This window comes from Pan troglodytes, chromosome 22 (assembly GCF_028858775.2).
Source record: "Pan troglodytes isolate AG18354 chromosome 22, NHGRI_mPanTro3-v2.0_pri, whole genome shotgun sequence".
Lineage (NCBI taxonomy): Eukaryota > Metazoa > Chordata > Mammalia > Primates > Hominidae > Pan > Pan troglodytes.
In genome coordinates this window covers 33,061,741-33,083,879 of record NC_072420.2, presented here as the reverse complement: position 1 = coordinate 33,083,879, position 22,139 = coordinate 33,061,741, and the positions used below count along the sequence as shown (strand labels likewise).

The window sequence follows — 22,139 nt, the reverse complement described above, 5'->3', positions numbered from 1 at the left end:
ATTACAGCAGCAGAAAAGCTGCTGGTCAACATTTCACAGCAACCCAAAGTAATCATTGTGAGCTGTAAATTATAAATAATACTTCATTCACATATCTAGCAAAATGTTGTTTTGTGTCATGTTCCATATTCTGCCTTTTGCAAGCATCTTATTGATATTTTAAAACTTGCTAAAAAGATCACTGCCTTTAATACAGAAACACTTTAAATCATCAGTAAGAAAAACTCTATGACCCTCCCAACATGACAAGTTGTCCAGAGGCCTCATGAAAATGGCTAATAAGCATGAAAGGACTTTATTTTCGAAGTATTTTAAAGAGTGATTCTCAACTGGGGGCAATTTTGCCTTCTACGAGACATTTGTCAATCTCTGAAGACATTTTGCATTGTCACAACTGGGGAGGTACAACTGGTGCCTAGTGGGGAGACAGCAGGGATGCTGCCGAACATCCTGTAATGCCCAGGATGGCCCCCATAACAATTACCTGGCCCCAAGTGTCAATAGAGCTGAGGTTGAGAAACCCTAATTTAAAGTAAAGCAAATAATGACATACAGATTTTTTTGCCTACTAAAATAGCATTGACTTTTAAAAACAATGGTGTTCAGTGCTAGCAAGGATGCTTTGAATCAGATACTTTCTTGAGGAGGAAGTGTTGTATCCCCTATGGAAGATAACAGTTCTGACAGGATGTGTCAGAGGTCTTAAATATGTTCATGGACTGTGACGTATGGTTGTTCTGAACTGGGGGAGTTGCATCAGAACCTCTAGGGGAATGTATCTGAAATATATATACCTGGGCCACACCCATAGGGATTCTGGGGTTAGGTTTGGGTGGAGCTGAGAATTTGTGCCACAATTCTACTTGCAGGAACCAGTGTCAAGTCCAAAGTCAGATGCAATGAAGACTATGTTCAAGGATGCTAATCACAGCTTTATGGAGAATAGCCAGAATTTAGAAACAACTAATTGTAAACACCAGGGGAATGGTTAGATAAGTTGTGGTCCACTCATAGGATAGAATGGTATTTAGCCCCCCAAAATGTTCTAAAGGGATGTTTAATGACGTGGAAAAGGCTTATGCTTCATAAGTAATCATATATAAATAAAATCTCAGGCAAAAAATAACGAATACATACACATGTATATTGTGTGGGTGTGGGTGGTGACTGAAAGGAAATATATCAAAATAGTAACGATATCCTAGGATGGTTGGGAATATTGGTGAATTTCCCTTTATGTTTGTCCTTTTTTTAAACCAAATTTTCTGCCACTAGCAAGCATTATTTTTATAATGATGAGAAAACAGTAAGCACCATTTAAAAAATAATTGAATTCCATGAACTTCATTTGTTTTATTATTGTTTCAGGTAGTTCACAATAAAAATATCACAAAAACCCAGAAGGTGCGTTTCTTTACGGGGCAGTTATTGAACCACATAGCATCGCTGTACAACTGGAATGGGATTACCGATGTGAACCCAGAAAATGTCAAGGTGCAGACACTTTTTGGTTTTCGTTGACCTCGTTGTTGGAATTTGATCCTCAGGGTTGGGAGAGGGAGAATTCTCAACACCGCACCAGACTTGAAGTCCCCTCATTTGATCTGTTTCTTTTGACTGTGGTTATATGGTTGTATTAACCCTCTGCTAACTGCAATAGGATTTTTTTCCCCTAATTTCTTAATCATGCTAATAATTTTTTTTTTTAATTAGAAAACTATGATTTCCTTGGGCTGAGCCATATCTTAGTTTTCCCTGCAGCACTTGCCTGTTAGACCTGCAGGGTCATCCCGGCCATCTTTTCCTCTTGCTTTACCTCTGCCTTCCCATCCTTCCATTCTTTCATGTCCAGTTGTTGGAGTTTCAAGGCTTGTTGTGTGTTTTTTGTTTGTTTGTTTGTTTGTTTGTTTTTAACCTCAGGATCCTGAATGTCTAGGAGCCTCACCTACTGACATATATAATTTATTTTGTGGTAGTTAACTCGTGCTAAATTGAAACAGCTGCTCCTAACATTGACCCAATGCCAGTGTATATTTTAATTTTCTTCAGGATGTTACTGAACATGGACTTGGCCAGAGTAGTAAAGGCACAGACTTCCTGTTAACGTTATAATAATTCACCTCTCAAGAGCCTAATATTTCACCTCCTTTTATCTTGGAGACTTGCCCAGGTCCTCTTGTTTTGAACATGTTTTTGTATGCTCTAGACCAGCAAGCCTCAGAGGCTGCATAAAAACACTCCCAAATATGGAATTTTATTCAAATGAACAAGAGAAATTAGATCACTTTAAAGCTTTTAAAAATACAGGTTTAAACTTGCCCCTCTTCAGAGTATTCTTTTATCTTGATCGGTGTATCTTTTTGTTGTTGTTTTCATTTATTGTTTGGAATGACACCAAGTATTTAAAATGTTTTCTAAATTGTCATCGGCAGTTAATATTGTCCTTGTTTTTACTCTAGCTCTTACTAAAGTGTATGAGCTTGGGATTTTCATTGAATTTTTAAAAAATCTTCATAGGTTTCTGCTGAAGAAGCAGGGAAAACCATGGTGCGGGAGCTTGTTCATAACTTTCTGATGGATCTTTGCTGTTCACTCAAGCATGGAATTAATTTTTACGATGCATCTTTGGGTACCTTTGGCAGGTAAAGTATAACCCTCTTGTGGGCCCCAGGGTGTGTGTGTTCCTCAGAAGTCACCACATACGTGAGTGTCTAGTGGAACTGTAGTAGGTTAGAACTAGAATTGTGGACATTATCTAACTCGTTTCAGGGTTGAACAGTTGTAGTCCCAGAGAACTTCTACTTGTTGCATGTCCTCAGGGGCAGTTCTGAGGGTAGCTGTCTATTAGCACTTAGTTAGGTCATGGGATATTTCACCCAGGGAGGTGCTGCGGATGTTTACCTAAAGACAGTGTTCGTCAGCTGGAGCTCAGAAAAGGCGTCTGCCTTGCCAGAGAGGGTTGGCCCTGACATGGGCTTCACAGCAGTCCTGACGCAGGTACCATTGTTATGCCAACTTTGCAGAGGAAGAAAGTAGTTCTAGAGAGGTCGAGACACTTACCCTGGTTAAATGGCAGAGGTTGCACTGGAATCCAGGAAGTCCAGCTCCAAACTGATACTAAACAGTCCTCCCTCTCCTTGACAGGCTGCCCATGAGTCACGATTTCAAAATTGTTTTTTTTTTTACATTTTGTTTCACGTTTCACAATTGTGGTAAGATTTCATCATTAAGGAAACATATTAAGTTCAAATCGACTGGTTTTGATCATATTCTTTGAGACTTTCTTTTTGTAGTTGTATAATACAGGTCCATGTAATTTTTTTTTTTTTTTTAATAACAAAAATGGCTTACTACTGTTCATCCTATCTGCTTTTTTCCCACTTGACAGTAAAAATATTGGCCATGTTTTCTGGTCATTGTAAATGTGTAAATGATTTATTGTTTGATCCTTGTTATTCTATCCTAGCATTATATCACAAGGATTTAGGCAGTTTGATTTACTTCTAATTTCAGCCAGTCAGGAAATCAGGTGATTCCTTCAGAATGGAATAACATGGTGGGAGTTTTTCTGTCTGCTTATGACTTTGGACATGTTTTGATTCTGAGGTCACTGTGATTTAACTTGTCACATCATTTCTTTTTTCTTTCATCAGTAAGAATGAGCTCATTTTCCTGCCAAAACATAACAGCAGACTTTTATAGTCGAATAGAATATTACACCATGCTTAAAACACATGCATTGTTCCCCCTTTTTAAAGCATTTTTCCTCCATAACTAGGCCCATGAAATAGATGAGCATTTAATGAGCATATTGAATCAACTTGTGGGTGTGCATCTCTTTGCAGCAAGCTGTGATTTATGTGAATTTTGAAGCCATGGGCAAAAGACAAGTGTTTGTGCATAAGGGAAAGGAAGGAGATTTGTTTGTGGATGGTGATAGAAAGCTTTGAGAACACTGAATTGCATCGTTCCCTGTTCCCCGGTAGACATGTGGCCCACTCATTCATTTCATTCAGGTTCCTGTGCAGACCTCACCACTTCAGGGAGGCCTTCCCGGACAGCCCTTTCTGAAATAGTCCCTCCACTGTCACTGTGCTTTTTGCCTGGCTTAGGCTTCTGACTGTTCATACATTTATTTGCTGATTTATTTATTTGCTTGTTCATTATCAGATTGGTGAGAAGTGGTGAGAACGGGCGCCGGTCTATTATGGGCCTCCAGTCCCTAGGACAGTGCCTGGCACATAGTAGGTGTTCACTGAAAGCTGGTGTTACAGCATAGAGCAAGGATTGGCAAACTTTTCTACAAAGGTCCAGATTGTATTTTGGGCTTGGCAGCCTACACAGTCTGTTGTGACCACTCAGTTGTGCCAGCAAAGCATCCATAGATGTAAATAAGTAGGTTTACCTGTGTCCCAATCAAATTACAATGATAGGTGCTGGGCCCTACTTTGCCAGTCCCTGGTGTAGGTTAACAGAGCAGACAGCTGGGCTTCAATCCCAACTTAGCTCTGAGACCTTCACTGGGTTAGGCATCCTCTCTGCCTCCATTATCTTGTCTATAAAGTGGGAATAAAAGTAGTGCCTGTCGCAGAGAGGTGGTGGTAACTGCCTAGAGCAGTGTCTGGCATGTGTTGTGCACTACATAAATATTAATGCTCTCCATTTTATTACGTTGTTGATTAAAATAAAGCATGTGTAGTATTTTTAGCACTCTTTGTAGATTTAATATCCTTTTCATTTGACAGTACAAACTATTTTGTTCATGACATTTTCATATTAGGAAAGGATATTTTCATGTCCTTTTTTAAAGGATAGTTTTTCTGATCAAAATTATACTTTCTAATTTGGTTTTTAAAAAACTTTTTTTACTATATGTAAAGCTGTCATATAGCATTGTAGTTTTACTCAATTTATAAGGGGGATGTGAGACACCGGGGACCCTAGAAACCATCACTGTGTCGTGCACATGAGGCAGAGTCTGAGGATTTTCTGGATGTTTTGACTTCCCAGGGTCAAGCAGATAGGAAAGGGCATATTTTCTAAAAAGACTTTGAGGCAGGTGAAGCCTAGTGTCCTGGGGCTTTGGCTGTGTGGATCCTGGGGTTTTACTCCCTTTATGCAAGTTTTAGTCTCTGCAGACTTTCCTGCTTCTTACTTTTTTTTTTTTTTTTGAGATGGAGTCTCGCTGTGTTGTTCAGGATGGAAGGCAGTGGCACAGTCGTAGGTTACTGCAGCCTCGAAGTCCTGGGCTCACCTGCTTTTATTATCTTTTCATACCTTTGAAGACTGTCCACTTTGAGACAACTTTTCAGTATTTTTCTACGGTAGATTTTTTCCACATCCTAGCTTCTTTCATCTGCTAAATGAAAATGAAGGAATTTGAAATAAGCTGGAAACAGGGAAGGCAGAAGGTCCATGCAAAGACCTCGTGCTGTCTTGTCAGATTTCTTGTCAAGAAATAATTTAATGGCACTCTGGACCATGCAGCAACTCATGAGCAGTTCGTATAAAAAAAACTTTATTGCCAGATGTGGTGGTGTGCACCTCTAGTCCCAGCTACCCAGGAGGCTGAGGCAGGAGGGTCACTTGAACCCAGGAGTTCGAGGCTGCAATGAGCTATGGTCACGCCACTGCATTCTGGGTGACAGAGCAAGACCCTGTCTCTAAAGAAATAATAAAAAAATTTAAAAATTAAAACAAGTCCCCCTTTCAAGAGAAAAATGTCTTATCTGCATTTTTTTACACTCAACACTCACATATGTATTTACATAGTGCTGTTTTTTTCAGATGGAGTCTTACTCTGTCACCCAGGCTGGAAGTGCAGTGGTGCAATCTCAGCTCACTGCAACCTCCACCTCTCAGGTTCAAGCAATTCTTCTGCCTCAGCCTCCTGAGTAGCTAGGACTATAGGCAGGCACCACCATGCCTGGCTAATTTTTTTGTGTTTTTAATAGAGACAGGGTTTCACTATGTTGGCCAAGCTGGTCTTGAACTCCTGACCTCAGGTGATCCTCCCACCTTGGCCTCCCAAAGTGCTGGGATTACAGTTGTGAGTCACCACAGCCAGCCCTACATAGTGCTTTTTCGTGTGTGGCTGGAGGAGGAACGTCAGTAAAATCTCAAAATGAAATTTGGGGCATGGATTCCTCCCTGCTGGTTTTGTCCTTTCTTTTCAGTAGCCTTGACTTCTAGGCAGACTGGTAGGTGGCTGAGGTAGAGTGAGAGAGAATGGTTTTCTTCCTTTTCTTTAGAAAGCAAATTGAACTCAAGGGAGGGAAGTAGGAAAGAAGAAAGGGAGCAGGACAATCAGAGACTTTTTCAGCCACTCAGAAGTAGAGGATGAGAGGGAAGCCCTCTGTGGAGAGCTGGAACCCCCAGGCCACGGAACCCCCACTTTATGTCCTGGGGGAAATTCCCTACGTTGTTATTGCTGTGTTCACTGAGGGCAATTCTGCAGAGCTGCACGTCACCATGAGCTCTCAGGGTGCTTTGACCATTTTCTGCTGACCTCTCCCCATGTGTCTTTCTCTAACAGAGGCGGAAACCTGACACTCTTGCACTTCTTGCTGGGTTTGAAAACTGCAGCTGATGATGATCTGGTGGCTGACCTTGTGGTAAACATCCTCAAAGTGTGCCCGGACTTACTGAACAAATACTTCAAGGAAGTAACGTTTTCCTTTATCCCACGAGCGAAGTCTACTTGGTTAAATAATATCAAACTACTAAACAAGGTAAAAAACATGATATTTAAAAGTCTGTTAGCTAGGCTGGGCATGGTGGCTCATGCCTGTAATCCCAGCACTTTGGGAGGCCGAGGCAGGCGGATTACCTGAGGTCAGGAGTTTGAGACCAGCCTGGCCAACGTGACGAAACCTGTCTCTTACTAAAAATACAAAAATTAACTGGGTGTGGTGGTGTGCGCCTGTAATCCCAGGTACTTGGGAGGCTGAGACAGGAGAATTACTTGAACCTGGGAGGCGGAGGTTGCAGTGAGCTGAGATTGCGCCACTGCACTCCAGCCTGGGTGACAGAGCGAGACTCCATCTCAAAAAAATAAGTCTGTTAGCTAGGTAGGGGGGCATAGGGAGTTAGGGGACCGGCAGACATTCTCATCTGGTAAACTATACAATATGAAGACCTTTCAGGGATAAAAAGGGATATTTTAGACCATGTAAATTTGGTGTCCTTATCTTCTATAGCATTTTGCCTTTCACTGAGCTGAATTTGAGGTTTATTTAGAATCTTTTGAGCCAATTTATCCTGTTCATCAAGATTTTGCTCAGAGTGAAATCTTGTTCAGTCTCAGCACAGTTAGACTGGGATTGATGAGTTGCCCGATTATCTCTTCTCCATCTGGGCTCATAAAAAGTAAAATAAAATGAAATGTCTGACTTGTAGGATAGTTTTTAAAGGTTGCTGCTTCAATTAGAACAACTTGAAATAAGCTGTGGAACGTTGGTCTGCTGGTTTAAGTGGATGTGCGTTACCTTCCTTTTGATCATAGTGTCAGCATCTGCCCATTTTACAAATAGAGGTACCTACTGTTAGTTCTTTGGCAGTAATGCCTGACTTGTTTGAACTCTCTGTCACCGATTCATGGTTTGCCTAGTGGTAAAATACCTGGGATTGTTTCTTGTGCCTCTACCTGGGCCTGGCATTATCTATAAAACCAGCTTTTATTCTGCTTGAGTGCCTATGCGCACAGTCTCCACATTTACCCTTGGGATGAGGAGGATGTACTCCACCCCTTGTTTTGGTACAGACAGTCCTGGGGCCAGCACCCCTACTAGGAGCTGCATCTGATGAAACATCTGATTTGTAGGATAGGGGAGGGGTGAGTGTGTGGTTTTTGCAGGCCCAGTGTTGAGTCCTTACTTGGCTGCTTACTAGCTATGTGGCCTTAAGGAAATTACCTAACCTCACTGAGGTCCAATTTTGTCACCTGTGAATATATTTTTGTTTTAATGTAAAGTGTGCCTATCCCAAAGCGTTGTGAGGAAGCTTTGAGAAGATGGCTTCTTGACATCCCTTCCTGACATCATTTGTCAGGTGCCTGTCAAGTGCAGCAGGAACTGGTAAGTAGTACCATTCGTAGTTCTAGCAGTGATTTATTTGCCATCAGAGGTTTTAAGAGACTCTGCAGACCACAGGTCAAGTTCTGCTCTGAAGGTCCTTTCTCTGTTAACAGCCAGTCTCCTGACCTGATTTGTCTTTGACAAGTAGATTTGAGGGTTAATCTTCCACTCTGCCTTGTGGGGAGTCTCGGACCTTTACCGCTATAATTATTTGATTGAATGGCTTCACCTTTGGGTGCCTACAGCTAGTCTCAGGTTTGAAACTTACTTCTAGCACCACCTAAATCTCTTTTTTGCTTTTCCTAGATCTATGAGGCTCAGCCGGAGATTTCCCGGGCATTTCAGACCAGAGAGTTTATACCCTTGCCTCGGCTCCTGGCAATGGTGATGGTGACCACCGTGCCCCTGGTGTGCAATAAGAGCATGTTCACCCAAGCATTAAACGTAAGGCCATGTGGTTGCCCCACTTCTGGAACTGCCTCCAGCTAAACTCGCTGGCTGCATGATGTGATTATTCTGAGAACCGGCCTGGATGTGTTTGATTGTGTTTTGTCAGGGGGCCTCGGAGGCTTCCAGGACAGAGGCTGTAGTTTGAAATAGCCCATAAGTGACAGGTCCACGCACCCGGGTAAGGACCTTGGAGCAAAGAGACTTTGCTTCTAGGGACAACGGACTTCATGTCCTTGGCCCTGCTCCATCACACAGCGGGGACCCCTGCATCCCTCCAAGCCTTTCTAGTCCTGCCTGAGGATGAAAGAATGTCTAAATCAGAAGAAAGAAAGTTTATCATTAAAATCTCATTAGTTTAGAATTTCCAGACATGGTAGGACTGAAATTTGCCTAGCAAATTCTTTCTTTTATGGTTTAGATGAATGGTGTTAAGATGCCTGGCAAACATGTACTTTGAAGGCCAGCTGTTTTCAGGCATTTTTGGAGGACATGTTCATGGAAGAAATTGATACTTAAATTTTACATCATTATTTATTATAAAGGTCCCCATGTCCCATCAGAAGCCGCATTCTGGGGGGTTCACGTGTCTTTCACCGCAGCATCATGGGCCTAGGTGAATGGCTGTGGGTTGTTGGCACACGTGGGTCCTGGGCCCTGCCAGCCCCTCCTAACCCCAAGTTGCCTGAGGTACCTGGGGGAGGACAGGTATTCAGAAGGGTGTCTTCGTCCTTCCAGGCAGGCTGAGTTGTTGTGTGGCTTCAGTAGGAACAGGTTGGCTGTGGGGGGTTGCACAGGCCTCAGTTGGCCCTGTGGTAATGAGCACAGTCACTGTAAAGTGGGGTGGACTCCTGAGACCACATGGTGAGATTCACCATTTTTTGATACCCCTCCAGGGTTTGTGCTGAGCATGGGTGATGGGGTGAGGAGTAGAGAGGAGGCCTGTGTGGGAGTAGGCAGAAAGGTTTTGTGTTGTGTTTGTCAAATCATCGTATGCAAAATTAGTACCCAGCTAGCTTGCCCAACTGTTTTAATTAATGTGGGAGACATTTGCATTTCTCAGAGGGCTTGCAGGAAAACCAGATTGAAAGGATTAGTTTGATGAACCTCCTTTATTTTTTATTTATTTTTATTTTTTATTAAAATTTTTTTTTCTTTTTTGAGACGGGGTCTTGTTCTGTTGCCTAGGCTGGAGTACAGTGGTGTGATCATAGCTCATTGCAGCGTCAAACTCTTGGACCCAAGTGTTCCTCACACCTCAGCCCCCTGAGTAGCTGGGACTACAGGTGCACACCACCACACCCAGCTAATTTTCTTATTTTTATTTTTTGTATAGACAGTGTCTTGCTATGTTGTGCAGGCTGGTTTCAAACTCCTGGCCTCATGCAGTTTTCCCACCTCGACCTCCCAAAGTGTTGGGATTACAGGTCTGAGCCGCCACACCCAGCCAGATGTGCCTCCTCTGTGGGCTGCATTTGCTCTCCCTTCCAAGCTTGCTCCTAGTAGTCTGGGAGAGAAAAGCCTGTCTCCTCCTCCTCTCACAGTGTTGTTTCAGGACAAAGGGTTGTGCCCCTAGAGGGGTGTTCTAGCTCCTGCACGGAGTGGCTCCAAGGAAGGAGTCTCAGAGGACACAGCCTCCTCTCCCCCTGTTGGCTATTGCCATGCCCTGGGGCCAGGGCCAGGGCCACTGAGCCCAGCCTTGCCTTCCCTCCACAGGTGCCCTTTCCGAGAGCCAAGACTGTGTTTTTATGTAAGTGAGACCCAGTGATGTGAGTGCATCCAGGGACTGGAGTTAGATGATGTTTGTTTTTTTTTTGTTTTATTTCTTATGGTTTTGTCTAAAAAACTTTTAAAGCGTACATTTTAGAGTCAGGAGGAGAAGCTTTAGCCTATTTTAGAAACAGGAAATAAGAAAGCGTTTGGAAGCAGGGCCTCAGGCTGTTGGTTGAGCTTTGTGCTCCCAGCCCCTTGGGTGTGGTGTGCACGCTTGTGTGGGGCTTGCCTTTGAAGTGATTATGGGGCTGGCCATTCTTGGCTTAGGATAGTTCCTGTAGTCCTGATTTAGTGTGCAGTGTACACAGAGTGAAACCGCAGCTGACTGGAATGCTGGAGCTCTGGGGTGTCGTGGTTATTGAGCTGAAAGTAAACCAGAAAAGCTCTTTGTTTCTACCGCACCGTCAGTCTGCAGTGTCCCAGCCAGGGCTTTTCAGATCTCAGTGTCGGAGGGCTCTCCTGGGGATCATGTGAAATGCAGATTCTGCTTGAGTTGTGTGGGCTGGGGCCTGGGCTTCTACATTTCTCCTGAGCTCCGGGAGATGCCATCATATGATCCTCCTGGCCCCAGAACACACTGTGACTAGCAGGGGCATGGACTGTTTTCCTACTGTTGGTGGTAGCACAGGTTCTTGAACCCTACTCAGTCTCTGCAGTGAGTGACTCTCCCAGGTGTCATTCTGACTGGAAGTCAAGAGCTCTGGATGTCACAGGCCTGTGATGTGGGTTGCTTCCTCACTGAGCTTGGAGGTGGATTTTCATACTAAAGTACCTGATGCATTTTTTTTTGGCCATTCCTCCACCTGATGCTAATGTTTTTAATAGTGGTAGAATCCTGGGCAACACAGCAAGACCCTGCCTCTACAAAAGGAAAAAAAAAAGGCTAGGCACGGTGGTTCACACTCATAATCCCAGTGCTTTGGGAGGCTGAGGCAGGAGGATTGGCTTGAGGCCAGAAGGTTGAGGCCTGCCTGGGCAACATACTAAGTCTCATCTCTTAAAAAAAAAGAAAGCCAGAAGCGGTAGGTGCCTGTAGTCCCGGCTACTTGGGAGGATGAGGCGGGAGGATTGCCTGAGCCCAGGAGCTTGAGGCTGCAGTGAGCTATGATCGCACCATTGCACTCCAGCCTGGGCGACAGAGTGAGACCCTGACTCAAAAAAAAAAAAACAGTGGCAGAGTGGGTTCTGGTGAGATCTGTTGTTAATGGAGAACTTTCACAGTAGCTGAGTGGTTGTCTCAAGGCTTACCAAAGAGCAGATGACAAAAATGAAACTACTGCTGGATGCCACCATTAGTGGTCATTTCCTGGCAATTGCTGAAGTCAGACCCAGAGGATGTCAGGAGGGCGAGGTACCCAGGTCGCCTCTTCTCAGAGCGTAGAGACCACCTGTTTCATGCAGCTTTCCCTGTGAGTGACCTGAGGAGGGGCAAATGCCAGCCAAGCCCATAGCTTAGCAAATCTGTGTCCACCAGTGTATCCTAGAGACATTTGTGCATTTAACTCTTTTTCTTCCCAGTTGGACAGCACCTCAGTGAGGCACACAGCCTTATCCCTTATTTCTGTCATTTTGAAGAGGGCATTAAAAACTGTTGACCACTGCCTGAATAAAGAGGTGTGGCAGGAATCAGGCGTGTACACAGCTGTGATGATGGAAGAATTCGTGCAGCTGTTCAGAGAAGCCCTGAGCAAGGTAGGCTCTGATCCGGGTTTGGGCTTTCCTTCCAGACCTCACCAGGTGGAAAAGGCCATTCTGGGAGCCCTAGGGCGGAAGCCAAGTGACGTGTCCTTGGAGCCGCAGGGTTGGACAGGCCGGTGGGCAGTGTGGTAGCGTGGGTGCTGAGGGTCAGCTGAGAAGACCTGCCACTTGTGATTGTAGGCAGTGATGTCACAGAGCATCATCCCAAAGTCCTTGTGCAGAGTAAGAATTTAGACGATACATGTGTTCTCTCACAGGGGTTCTGTCTCTGGTGGGGACCTCATGTTCAATCAGGAGCCGTGGTGATGTTGTCGAGGGGCAGATTGTGTCCTTACCCCTCACCCATGGCTGCAGGCACACACATAGACCACACTGTGGCCCAGTGAGAAGGGATGCAGTGGCTCAGGAAGCCCCTCTTGCTTCCTATGGCTGAAGGCCAGGCTTCTGTAAACTGGCCGGCTGCTCTGAGAGCCCCAGTCACACAGGGCAGCTTTCCCTGAGCTGCTCCTGAGAAAGTCTTTCTTTGTTCCCTGTGTCTTTTGCTTAGGTGAATGAGGTTTAAGGGGTTCGTTTTAATGATCAGCACTTGCCTGTTCACCAAATCCTTACTGTGTATAGTTCTAGAAATTATACTGCAGAACATGGTTGGGCGCGGTGGCTCACACCTGTAATCCCAGCACTTTGGGAGGCCGAGATGGGTGGATCACCTGAGGTCAGGAGTTCAAGGACCAGCCTGGCCAACATGGTGAAACCCTGCTTCTACTAAAAATACAAAAAATTAGCTGGATGTGATGGTGGGTGCCTGTAGTTCCAGCTACTCAGGTGGCTGACGCACGAGAATCACTTGAACCTGGGAGGCGGAGGTTGCAATGAGCTGAGGTCACCCCACTGCACTCCAGCCTGGGCGACAGAGTGAGACTCCATCTCAAAAAAAAAAAAAATTATACTGCAGAGCAGAGCTTATGTGGATTTGGGCCTGTTTTCTCACCACTCTTCCCTCTCCTTCTTACACACACTCCTCTAGACTCGCACCCCCCTCCCTGTTTTTTGCATCTTGTTAATATGTTCAGTTCATTTGTCTCCCTTTGTGGTTGACTACAACTAATGTTCTGCTTCTTTTTCCCATTTAGATTTTGCCAGACCTGAACACTGTCGTGTGGGTCTGGCAGTCACTTAAAAAGCAAGAGACCAAACAGGATGACAAGAAAGGGAAGAAAAGGAGCGATGGGCCCCCGGCTGCCTGCGATGCTCGCCAGTGCGGTAAGGTCTCAGGGGTGAGGGGGACCCTCTGCCTTTTGCATGGGACAGAGCTGACACTGGCAGCCTAGGATAGCTCCTATCCAGAGAGTCCTAGAGCAGTTCTTGTTTCAAGGCACCTCTGGCTGTGAATGTGTCTATATCCTTTTTTGCTTAGGGAGAAGAATTGGAAAGGAATCATAGATTGGATTTTAGTATCTGTTAGAAACGTGCCCATCTTTATGCAAGCACTGTGTCTCTCTGAAGACTTGAGTGTTGGGTGCCATGTGCTCTGGCCTTTCCAGGGATGACAGTATGGGGGTGCTGTTTCTTGGTCTGCAGATAGAGCTCAGAGCCTTGTTGTTGGTCAGGCATTGAGGTTTGTGTCTTATGTCTGTATCGTATTTCATCCTTACGGCAGCCCTGCAAGGGTAGGCCCTGCTGTATGTCCCAGTTGCTCAGATGAAGACACGAAAGCACAGGGAGACAGAGTGACCAGAACCTGTCTAAGGTCACAGCAGTGAAATGAGGTTTTAACCCAGACCCCCTGAACAGTTTTAACGTTTTTACCACGTTGACTCATTAGATCTAGGTACTGAGCAGTCTGTCTGCAGTCTCGGTGTACAGCATGCAGTTGGCTGCAGTGTGGTGCCACACTTGGTTCAGCTGCTCAAGGACAAAGAACCAGTATGTTTTCTAATTCAAGCTATTTTCTTTCTTTCTTTCTTTCTTTCTTTTTTTCTCTTTTTCTTTCTTTTTCTTTTTTTTGTGCAGATGATGCAGAAACCATTCTTTTGAAAGCTGTTTTGCTCCAGGTCATATGCCTCTACCAGAAGGTGGTCCCCCACGTGGTCATGCAGTACAACTTTGACTTCAGCAAGCTCCTGAAAGGTGGGTTTCAAGGGCTTGCAGACAAGCCGCCACTGTTGCTGCCAATAAACCAGAGCAGAGCCCTGCAGCCAAGAATCAGGAAGGCTGGTGGACGGTTGGCTGCGTGCTCATCCGTCAGCCTGAGAAATTGTACTTGCATCAGTATTTTTTAAATAGCTGGTCTTCCTTAAGTAAATATCAAATGAACACCTGGTAGCAGTGAGAACAATGGAAGAAGCCAGCCAGCTTCTGAGTGCTGAGCAACCTGCATGAATGGCCCACAAATCCAATCATGTGACATTAACTCTAAAGTCACTTTTCAAGGGAGCAGGGTTGCAGAGGGTGTAGCAGAAATGAGGGGCCTGCAGAAGGGACATCCTGTTTATGCAGAGGCACTTTTGACATAGTTACTTCATCTTTTACCCCACTGAGTCAGGTTCAAACTTGTAAAAGTAACAATGCTTGTCTGGTCATGTTTCCTGGATGGTAAAGTTTGTCTGATCCACTTTATAATTGGGCCTATGGGAGAAGACTTGCAAAAATATCATTCTTGGAATTTATATGAGCTATTGAAATACTCCTTTTCAAAAGCTGCAATTCACTTTTTAATCATTTGAAGGTGAAAAGTTCTCTTTGCTGTGGAAATATGAAATTTACTAGAATGTGGCCATTTAGTATTTGGTAGCAAAGGAGAAGCCCAGAGAGCCGGCTAGAGGATAAGGACCCAGTCTCAGGTGCAGGTGGCTGCAGTCTCTGTCCACAAAATGCTTGCTGTCTGGGGAGTCAGGGAGAACGTTAGCGAGAGCCTACCCCTGGAGGGCACTTGGTGGGTGCGTGATTCCAGCTGTTTGGGGTCAGTGTGGGCTGTGTGGCATGGGAGGGCTTCTTCAGGCAAGTGGGATTTGGGCTTTTTGTTGGAAGATTTGGACAGACCAGGGCGTGGGGGTACATCAGGCGAGATGTGCCATGTGAGGGTGAGCACAGGACAGAGAAACAGAACCCTGCATCCACCCTTTTTCTTTCTCCATGGTGAGTTCCTTGTCCTTCTGGCCAGGGCAGCAATTGTTGGGCACCCACGTCCGTGTGACTTTTTTCAGCCTGCCTCTTTTTCACCCATAGGTGTCATCTCTGAGCAGGGCCTTCGAGAGGAGGTGCCTCCCATTCTGCAGCACCACATGCTGAAGGTGGCCCTGGAGCTGCCGGCCAGCAAGTTTCTGTGGTTAAAGGCACAGGTAGGAAGCAGAACTCCCAGTCTTCTGCCCTAAGCTAACCTGCTGGGCCGGGTGGCTTCTTGGCCTGATGAATTGCTAACTGGCTCAGAACCTGACGGGGCAAGACGGAAGAGGTCAACAGTTCTCATTTTAGAGAGACCCACAGCAGAGGTCCTGATTCATGAACCAGGAGGCCTGGGAACCTGCTTGCTTTTGTAAAATATGGTGCTTAACATGTCCTTGCTGCAGATACATTGCTGGGTCCAGGGAGTTTCTTGTTTATCTCAACTGTTTTACATTTTACATTTTTCTCATTTTTAAATAATAAACAAAATAAAATACATTCCTTTTCTTTTGTCCTCATCCTGGAAGAATTAAAGACGAGATGAGAATAGATAACCAAGTCAGGAGAGGGTTGAGGCTGGTGGAAGAATCAGTAGACATTGCCAGCATTTTTTTCTAGGTCTTTAATAAAATATCTACCAGAACTTTTTGGAGAACATAATGTTAAATCATAAAGGGAAGCTCAGGATGCCACATATATTTATGCTGGGCTTAAGCCCAGGATGCTGCATCATTTCTATGCAAAGAGGAGGAGGGAACATTATCAAGCAAAATTAATCATTGTCCAAGTGTTTCTTATAATCTGAGCTGATGTACTTTTTAATGACTTAGATCTTATATGGAACCAGTAGTATGGAAATGTATGTTGGCATTTCTACACGCGACATTTCCAGGAAGACTTAAGAATGCTGTGCCTCTGGGACTATGTGTCTCTCCCTCGAGTCCCCGTTCTGAGGCTTCCCTGCATCGTAGCTGAGGATCATTCTTACTGAGAACTTACTCGCATGCTGGGCAGGTTACGGGTGCTTCATGTGGCTGCTCGTTTCACGTTACTTAAAGACAAGGCAGCTGGGCACAGTGTGTCAGAACCTTCTGCAGGGTCCTGTCCATGAGTGGTGGGTCCAGGATGGGACCCAGGCGGTGCTGCCCAGAGCTCTGCTTGCCACCATTCCACTGAGATGTGAGTTCATTTCCACCAGTCCTAGGGAGGTGACAGGCTCGGGCATTGCTGATTGGTTTTCACTCCAGCTCAACTAGGCTCATGGGATCTTGATAATTTAGTTGGAAAGTGAACAGAGGCCTCATAATTTGAAAGAGCTGGTGTGAATTTATATCCTGCACCCCACCTTATGCTTATATCTGCTGGCTCTGCCTAAGCTAACCAGCACCTCACCATTTTCAGGGTTGTCCTCATTGCCAAGGGCTGCAGTGAGACACACGGGCTCAGTAGAGTTTGAATTGGGGATCTGGAGCTCCATGTACTTGTTGAAGACTTGTTCAAAGCCCAAAAGCCTTTTGAGGAGGATAAATTATGCATAAGCAATCCGTTCTGTCAGCACTGGCATCGTGATGAAAGTAACGAGGACATCATTTGATGGACTCAGACAGCCTGGGGTCCCTCCTGCTCACCATCCACCAGACAGCACAGCATCTGCCTTGGTTCCCAGTAAACAGCCAGGTGCCTTCCCAGTGCCTCAGTTTCCATATATGTAAAATAGGGTAGCAGCTGTACCCACCTCACAGGGGTGTTGGGAGGATTCAGTGAGTCAGTGTAAGCTGGGCCCCTGGGACGGCTCCAGCACAGGAACAGGGCTACCTGTGCTTACTCTTGCTACTCTTCCTGCCAAATTGTGGTTAAAATGAGATGAGGTAAGGACCTGGCAGCATACTGTGTGTTCAGCAAGTGATGGCTCCTGCTACGTTATGTTTTGTTTTTTGTTTTTGGAGATGAAGTCTCACTCTGTTGCCCAGGCTGGAGTGCAGTGGCGTCATCTGGACTCACTGCAACATCTGCCTCCTGGGTTCAAGTGATTCTCCTGCCTCAGCCTCCCAAGTAGCTGGGACTATAGGCATGCACCACTATGACTGGCTAATTTTTGTATTTTTAGTAGAGACAGGGTTTCACCATGTTGGCCAGGCTCGTCTCGAACACCTGACCTCAGGTGATCTGCCCACTTTGGCCTCCCAAAGTGCTGAGATTACAGGTGTAAGCCACCACACCTGGCCCCATGGTATGTTTCTAATATATAACTATATATTAAAATTATATATGTAATTATATATACTAAAAATATGTAATATTGTTTAAACTCTAGGAAGGCCCAGATGCAGAAATTATTGGAGGTGAACGATCAGTATTTTACTTACTAATGAAAATGTTTGTGACCAGTAGCCATTTACAACTGAAGTCATTGACCAAACTTCTGATCATGAAGGTGAGCATTTTCTACCAGTTTCTAACTCTGAAAAGCATGTTGTATAGATCTTCCTTATGGTAAGTGTTTAGTTAACAGTTATTGAATTCAGGAGGTATTGGAATTGTTTTTAGTTTTAAAATAGAAGGTTTTATGGCAGTTTAATTTATCGTGTCTTACACTTAGCTACATTCCTGGGAGGCAGCCTGGTGCATTGGAAAAATGTTTTGTTTTTTTTTTAGGTAGGTCATTTCTAGCTTGTTGTAGGCTCAATACTAAATTTTGGCTTCTTGGTGTTTATTAGGCAGTGCCTCTTTCCTCCTTCTCAGGCTCCGGCGTTCTCCAGGGCTTTCAGCCTTTTTGCCAGAATCCATCACCCACAGCACATGGGTCATCAAAGCCAGTGGAAGAGAATAGGAATTTATTTCCTTATCTTGTTTTGTCCTTGATACTCATGTTTCCAGAGCTATGTCAGGTCTTATGATAGCAGTAGGACATCTAGTCCTCATTTCTGCTCTGCAACAAACAGCTTGGGGGATGCACTATGTTTAGGGTACAGAGGTTTGACCTTTCACTTTTATTTGAAATGCTGATAACCTTGCTACACTTACAGCCTTCTCTCTTGAGCTGCTTAAAGAATGTGGCAGTCTAAGTCTTGACCTCCATAGGTTGCCATTTCCTTCCAGGTAGTGCAGTTGTGAACCTGACCCCAGCCAGATTTCGTGATCACTGACTGCAAATAGGTGAAATTGGCACAGTCAGGCTTTCCTTTGGTGCATGCTGTTGCAGGGCTCTGTGCCGTGAGGCCTCTTAGACTCTGAGTTTCTGCTTTCAGACCATTTAGGGAAATCATTTCGTCACTTCTGCACATTCAAGTCCTGCCTCATACCAGTTTCTCTTCTGTTGGAATAGTGAGTCTTGAGGTCTACATTTGAAGTGATATGATGTGACTGGCTCGTGACCTTGGAGAATTTCATACAGGCTAAGGGTTGAGTAGCTGTGAGGGGTCAAGTTTTACACATTTACCTGGGTCTTTGTGAAAATCCAGAGGTCTTTGGCTCCTAAGTAGCAGCCAAATTTTTTCCCTTCTTTTTATTTAGGAAATGAGGATAAAGGATAAGTAGCCTTGAGAGAAGGGATCATATTGTCTTTTTTGTTTGTTTGAGACAGGCTCTCGCTCTGTCACCCAGGCTGCTGTGCACTGCTACAATCACGGTTCACTGCCATCTTGACCTTCTGGGCTCAAGTGATCCTCCCAACTCAGCCTCCTGAGTAGCTAGGGCCACATGTGTGCGCACCACCGCTAACCCGGCTACTTTTTAAATTACTATTTGCTGTAGAGGCAGGGTCTCAACTATGTTGCCTCCGCTGATCTCAAGCTCCTGAGCTCAAGCAATTCTCACACCTCAGTCTCCTGAAGTGCTGAGATTACAGGCATGAGCCCCTATGCCTGGCCAGATTATATTGTCTTTGAGAGAGCATAGAATGATTTGCTTGTTTCCCTCAACAATTGGGGATGTTATGTTGAAAGACTAACTTTCAGAGAAAAATGGGATGAAACTTTCACCCCCTGCGTGCTCCTTGGGCGTGTGGTGCTGGAGCACAATGAAACTGCTTGACCTCCGACAGAAAGTGGGTCCTGTAGGCTGGGTGTGGTGGCTCATGCCTATAATCCCAACACTTTGGGAGGCCAAGGTAGGCAGATCACTTGAAGCTAGGAGTTTGATACCAACCTGGCCAACTTGGCAAAACTTTGTCTCTGCTAAAAAATTAGAAAAATTAGCTGGACGTGTTGGCACACTCCTGTAGTCCCAGCTACTCAGGAGGCCAAGGCAGAAAAATTGCTTGAACCCGGGAGGCGGAGGTTGCAGTGAGCCGAGATCATGCCACTGCACTCCAACCTGGGTGACAGAGTGAGGCCCTGTCTCAAAGAAAAGAAAGAAAGCGCGTTCTGTTCTGACTTTTTCACCGGTGCCTACTTCCTGGCAGATTCTGCGGGACACGGGGGTGTTTGAGCACACCTGGAAGGAGCTGGAGCTCTGGCTGGAGCATTTAGAGAACACCGTGGAAGAGGACAAAGAGACTGTGATTCAGTTTCTGGAACGCGTAAGCACATATTTCCCACATAAAGGAACATGCTCAGAGATAATTATATTAACTTCTTAGCGTAATCGAGGCATTTTTGATGCACCAGCACCAAAAGACTTCTCGTCCTGGCTTACTTCCTAATTCTTGCTGAGACTTCAGAATCTACATAGTTTTAGAATCTGTAAAATACGTATATATTACAGCATGCTGTTTCATTTCCTTTTGGGAATTTGTTTTTGCATAGGGGAATAGGTAACCAAAAGTGGTATTAAAAGCAGTGCTATAGTAAAAGGAGATTTTTTTTTTTAACTCCACAATAAAAAGTTTAGGCCCAATTTCATAGTAAAACTATTCTAATTAAGGATTGAACATATTATCACTTGCCTTGATTTTGACCAGTGACATTTTTTGGCTTCTTCATTTCACCTGTGACCATCTGAATGCTTTCTATTTGGCTCTTTAATGCCCAGATTTTATTGACATTGGTGGCGAATCCCTATTCATACACAGACAAAGCATCTGACTTTGTCCAAGAAGCAAGCACGCTGCAGGCCACTATGACGAAGCAAGAAGCTGATGACATGAGCATTCCCATCTCCCACATTGACGGTATGTTCCATTCTGTTCTGCGCTGCTCAGAGGTCTGAAGACCAAGCCACAGTGACGTGTTAAGAGATTGAGAACAAGAACTGCACTAATGCCCTAGGCCAAGTGCACACAGTCCCTTTGCAGCAAAGACCAGCCTGTTCTGGAAATAATCTCCTTATGTGTTCATGTAATGGGAAACACTTGTTGTTTTATTTGCATAGTATTTACTGGGTGCCAGGTAGGGTTTTAAGCTCTTTTTAAGTTCTAACTCATGTAAATCTCATAAGCAACCCCAAGAGAAAAGGGTATTATTATTATTCTCATTTTATATAGAGATAAAGCGGCTGGGGCACAGAGAGGTTTAGTATAATAACTTGCTCAAGCTCATACAGCTACTACATAGCAAAGTCAGGATTAGAACGCAGGTACTCTGGCTCTGGCCTGTGCTTTAACCCTCACACTATTTTGCCTCTCAGATTTTGGCTTGTTTGCCTGAATATCTGGGTTAAAGTTCCTGGGCTTCTTGTGTCACTTGAGGAAACTTCAACCTATTACCACCTCAGCTGAATATCCTGCATTTTATCAGACAAAGATACAAAAGATTTCATAGGCAATGTTTTCGTCTGTTTAGGGTCAAACTATGTTAAACGCTCCCCCCAAGAGGAATTTGGCTTTTTTCTTTTTGCACGTATTCTGCTTCTGCCTCCCTGTGGGTATTTGCAGTGAAACCCTTCAGTGGCTCTCACATCAGCTGGATTCTCCTCTTTCTGTCTCAGAGGTTCTCGACATGGTGGATGTCCTGGTGGAGGGCAGTGAAGGCTTGGATGAGGAAATAGGGTTCACGTTGAGTGAAGACATGATCCTGCTCACGTTCCCATTCAGTGCGGTGGTCCCTGCGGCCCTGGAAGCCAGGAATAAGTTGCTCCTTGGGACAGGCAATGAAGCAGGTACCTGTGTATAGTCAGGATGTCTTGGCTGCACCTGGCCGGCTAGTCTGTGCAGGGTGGGAGGTGGGATTCCAGGGGCTCTGGGATCAATTGCTGAGAATCCAGGGCAATAGGAGGTCAGAACCCCCAGAGTGATAGCTACCCAGCCAGCAGAGCTAGGAGCACAGCGGGAGGGATCTTGGGGCTGGCTAGGCTTTTGGGAAATTGGTCATTTGAGCATGAGTCTGAAATAATGTGTTTGCCTGGCTGCCCAGACAGCCTCTGTAACGTTGATGTTTTTTCGTCAACATTTATTCTTGATACGTTGATGTAGAGGATGAATCCTTCATACTTGTTGGATTTTCCAGGCAACTTAGACCCAAGGAAGTGCTCACAGATTATAGTAGCATGATTGGTCGGGAGAACTCAGGCTTTGCTGCAGTAACAAATAAGCCCTGACTTGTCAGTAGTTTAATAAATAAGGGTCTGTTTCTAGACCATGCTGTGGTCCAATACAGGCCAGGTGGCTCTTCTGGTTGGCTGTCCTTTAGGAGGTTGGTCAGGGATTCAGGCTGCTCCCATTTTGTAGCTATGTCGTCTCAATTTATGGCTTCCAAGATCACCATGGAAAGGGAACTGGAAAGAGTGGACAGTCAAGCAAGGGGTGTTATGGCCTGGAAGTGACTAACCAGGCATGTGGTCCCAGCCTACACGCAAGAGAGGCTTGTGTGCCGAGGCACAGTAAACGGATTGGTGAGCACCTAGCAAGTCCTGGTCCCAGGTGGCTTTTGCCTGGCCTTTTACATGCGTGGGTCTTCACTCCTGGGCCTCGGGAGTGGATGTCTGACTTTGCTCTATATGTTTAATAAAACAGAGCCTAGTACAGTCTCCAGTAGTAGCACCTCCTTCCCTGTGGTTATGTGTCCCCTCATGGAGTTGCATGAATTTTTCAGGGTCTTGCCTGTATGT

General features: G+C 45.1%; 1 protein-coding gene across 6 annotated transcripts in view; it reads left to right on the top strand.

Annotated features, from left to right (window-relative positions):
• URB1 (URB1 ribosome biogenesis homolog) overlaps nt 1–22,139 on the top strand; it is a 110,737-nt gene that overhangs the window by 17,837 nt on the left and 70,761 nt on the right. For all 6 annotated transcript variants that reach the window (XR_010154419.1, XR_001712457.4, XM_531425.9 and 3 more), the window contains exons 7-18: nt 1,369–1,494; nt 2,518–2,642; nt 6,536–6,731; nt 8,382–8,519; nt 11,814–11,987; nt 13,124–13,253; nt 14,004–14,120; nt 15,219–15,331; nt 17,470–17,589; nt 19,558–19,674; nt 20,127–20,265; nt 21,021–21,191. Coding sequence is in view for 4 of the 6 variants with exons in the window: in XM_531425.9 (XP_531425.6) it covers nt 1,369–1,494; nt 2,518–2,642; nt 6,536–6,731; nt 8,382–8,519; nt 11,814–11,987; nt 13,124–13,253; nt 14,004–14,120; nt 15,219–15,331; nt 17,470–17,589; nt 19,558–19,674; nt 20,127–20,265; nt 21,021–21,191 (1,666 nt within the window). In the remaining 2 variants the exon portion in view is untranslated. The remainder of the gene's footprint in view (nt 1–1,368; nt 1,495–2,517; nt 2,643–6,535; nt 6,732–8,381; nt 8,520–11,813; nt 11,988–13,123; nt 13,254–14,003; nt 14,121–15,218; nt 15,332–17,469; nt 17,590–19,557; nt 19,675–20,126; nt 20,266–21,020; nt 21,192–22,139) is intronic.